This window comes from Otolemur garnettii, unplaced genomic scaffold, assembly GCF_000181295.1.
Source record: "Otolemur garnettii isolate 467f Iridium unplaced genomic scaffold, OtoGar3 scaffold00018, whole genome shotgun sequence".
Classification (NCBI taxonomy): Eukaryota; Metazoa; Chordata; class Mammalia; order Primates; family Galagidae; genus Otolemur; species Otolemur garnettii.
The window spans coordinates 22,796,377-22,798,592 of NW_003852413.1; the positions used below are offsets into that span (position 1 = coordinate 22,796,377).

The 2,216-nt window shown below is 49.0% G+C and overlaps 1 protein-coding gene across 1 annotated transcript in view; it reads left to right on the top strand.

The window, feature by feature from the left end:
• The first annotated feature begins 2,033 nt into the window (after positions 1–2,033).
• The window catches only part of LOC100966107 (keratin, type I cuticular Ha3-I), a 4,734-nt gene continuing 4,551 nt past the window's right edge, over positions 2,034–2,216 (top strand). The window contains exon 1 of the mRNA XM_023511139.1: positions 2,034–2,216. Within this exon, the coding sequence (XP_023366907.1) occupies positions 2,037–2,216 (180 nt within the window). The 5' untranslated portion in view covers positions 2,034–2,036.

Genomic DNA, 2,216 nt, shown 5'->3' on the forward strand with positions numbered 1-2,216 from the left:
TTTAAGAATGTGCATAAAGCAGGCATGCCTGTATCACCCTGGAAGGGTCCTGGCAACTTTCTGGCCACTGTCACCAGGACCCTCTCCATGGTCCTGATTGTATGTGGCCCTTTGCTGTCCTTTGCCTTGTCTTGGAAGTGTTTTCCTTTCACCCTTCTGTGATGCCCCAGACTGGTTCTCTTCATCTTTTTCTCTCTGTTTCTCCATTTATACCTGTTTCTTCTTCCTTCTCCTGGTCTCCATTTTGGAAGTCCTCTTGAGTCTGGTCTCAGCCCATAGTTGCTCTTCTCTTTGAGCGCTCATCCTCGGCTTGTTTCTCTAACTCTTGCACTTCTCCTGAAACCTCATCTGCCATTTATCATCCCTGCCATAAATTCTAGTCTTTCCTGGATTCGTGTAATAACCTCCTTGCTGGTCTTTCTGCCTCAAACCTTTCCTTCATTTTTCCAAAACAGATAAATGTTTGCTAAACATGTCTTAAAATAGTTTTTGTTGCTCCATATGCAGGCTCAAAAGTTTACACTTCCCTTTTGGGGGAAGCCCAAGCTCTCAGGCACTAAGATCTCTGCTGAGGACCAGGACTGTTTGCACAGCTTTATTTTCTACCACTTCACCTTTATAACACTCTCTTCCCAGCTGCCTACACTTACCCAGACCCCCAGCCACAACTTGGGCTTTCCTGTCCTGTTCCTGTGTGCACAACACCCTTCACTCCCACCTGTGCTTCCTGCCTTCCCTCTCTCTGCTTCCTGGATGCCTTCCCACCATAGCATAAATCCATTCTGTGAATCTCCAGTCCTGGAGACACTCCCTTCCCCTGAGCGTAAGCTACCAACTCGCCACTTGTTACTTCCTGCCTCAAAATATTATGTCCTGGTCATCCCATCACCACTCAACACATAACCATTCAACACTGCCTGCTGTGTGCCAGGTGCCCAGATCTGGAGCTTCAGAGTCAAATTAGACCCTGATATTGGCTTCAGAGAACTCAAATAGAGATGGAGGTAAGCACCAAAGTCATGACCATGCCACACTCAAGGTAAAATAAGAGCTCAGAGAGAAGGAAGGGTTACCTCCCCTGAAAAAGTTAGGAAAGGAGGTAGGCCATTTATATTTAAGCAGCATATTATGGTGGAAAGAATGGAGATCCAAGTTGGAGTTTTGACGGATAAAGCCTATTATCCCCTACCCTCTATGCCTCAGTCTATAGAATGGGAATTATATCATTGACCTTGAAGGGTTGTGGTGAAAAGTAAATAAGATCATGTCTGTCACAAGTGTCTGGCATGACCCGTACAGGTTCTTGACAAGTACAAAGTCTTCTGATCCCAACACTGGTCCTTCCTTTCTCTCCTCACAGTGTCCAGTTCACGACCCGGGACAAGCCACAATCCTGGTGGATATCTATCATTTTGTTGATTGACATTATCTTGGATATGAGGGAGGAAGTCCACTCTATTGGAAGGAAGGCCACCAGGAACCAGTTTGTTTTAACCGTTCTAGAAAGGATCTATTCCTTTTTCAGAGAACCACAAATTTGGAATTGGCATTGGGAAATCTAATGTAGCAGAAGATACACGGGTAAAAGCAGTGCGTCCCCATTTCATCAAGGATTGCCAGTGGCCCCCCAAGGCGTTGGGGTTCTCCAGCCAGGACGCAGAGCAGCAGTACTGTCCCTTGGGGTGCCACACCCCATTAATGAGGCCGGGGCTTTCATGAGTCCAGCTCTTTGAAGCCACACCGTGAAGCTCTTACGTCATGACACGCAGCAGGGAAGGAGTCCTGACTTAGCGAGAAGCCCAAGTGGAGTCTTTTATGAGGGGAGGGACTCTTCTGAGCAGACACATAACAAATGGAGGGGAAGGGCTTTTGATAATCAACAAATAAGAAAAAAAAAAAAAAAGGAGGGGGTTGCCTCACCTGTCCACACCCTCTGCAGGGGGTATAAATGCTCAACCGAGGACGGACACCCACAGCTCTGAGGCTTGGAGAACCCGACTCTGTCTTCAGCCCGGCACTCGTTCCCTCCCAGCACCATGTCTTACTCCTGCGTCCTGCCCAGCCTCGGCTGCCGCACCAGCTGCTCCTCCCGACCCTGCGTGCCCCCCAGCTGCCATGGCTGCACCCTGCCCGGGGCCTGCAACATCCCCGCCAACGTGGGCAACTGCAACTGGTTCTGCGAGGGCTCCTTCAATGGCAGAGAGAAGGAGACCATG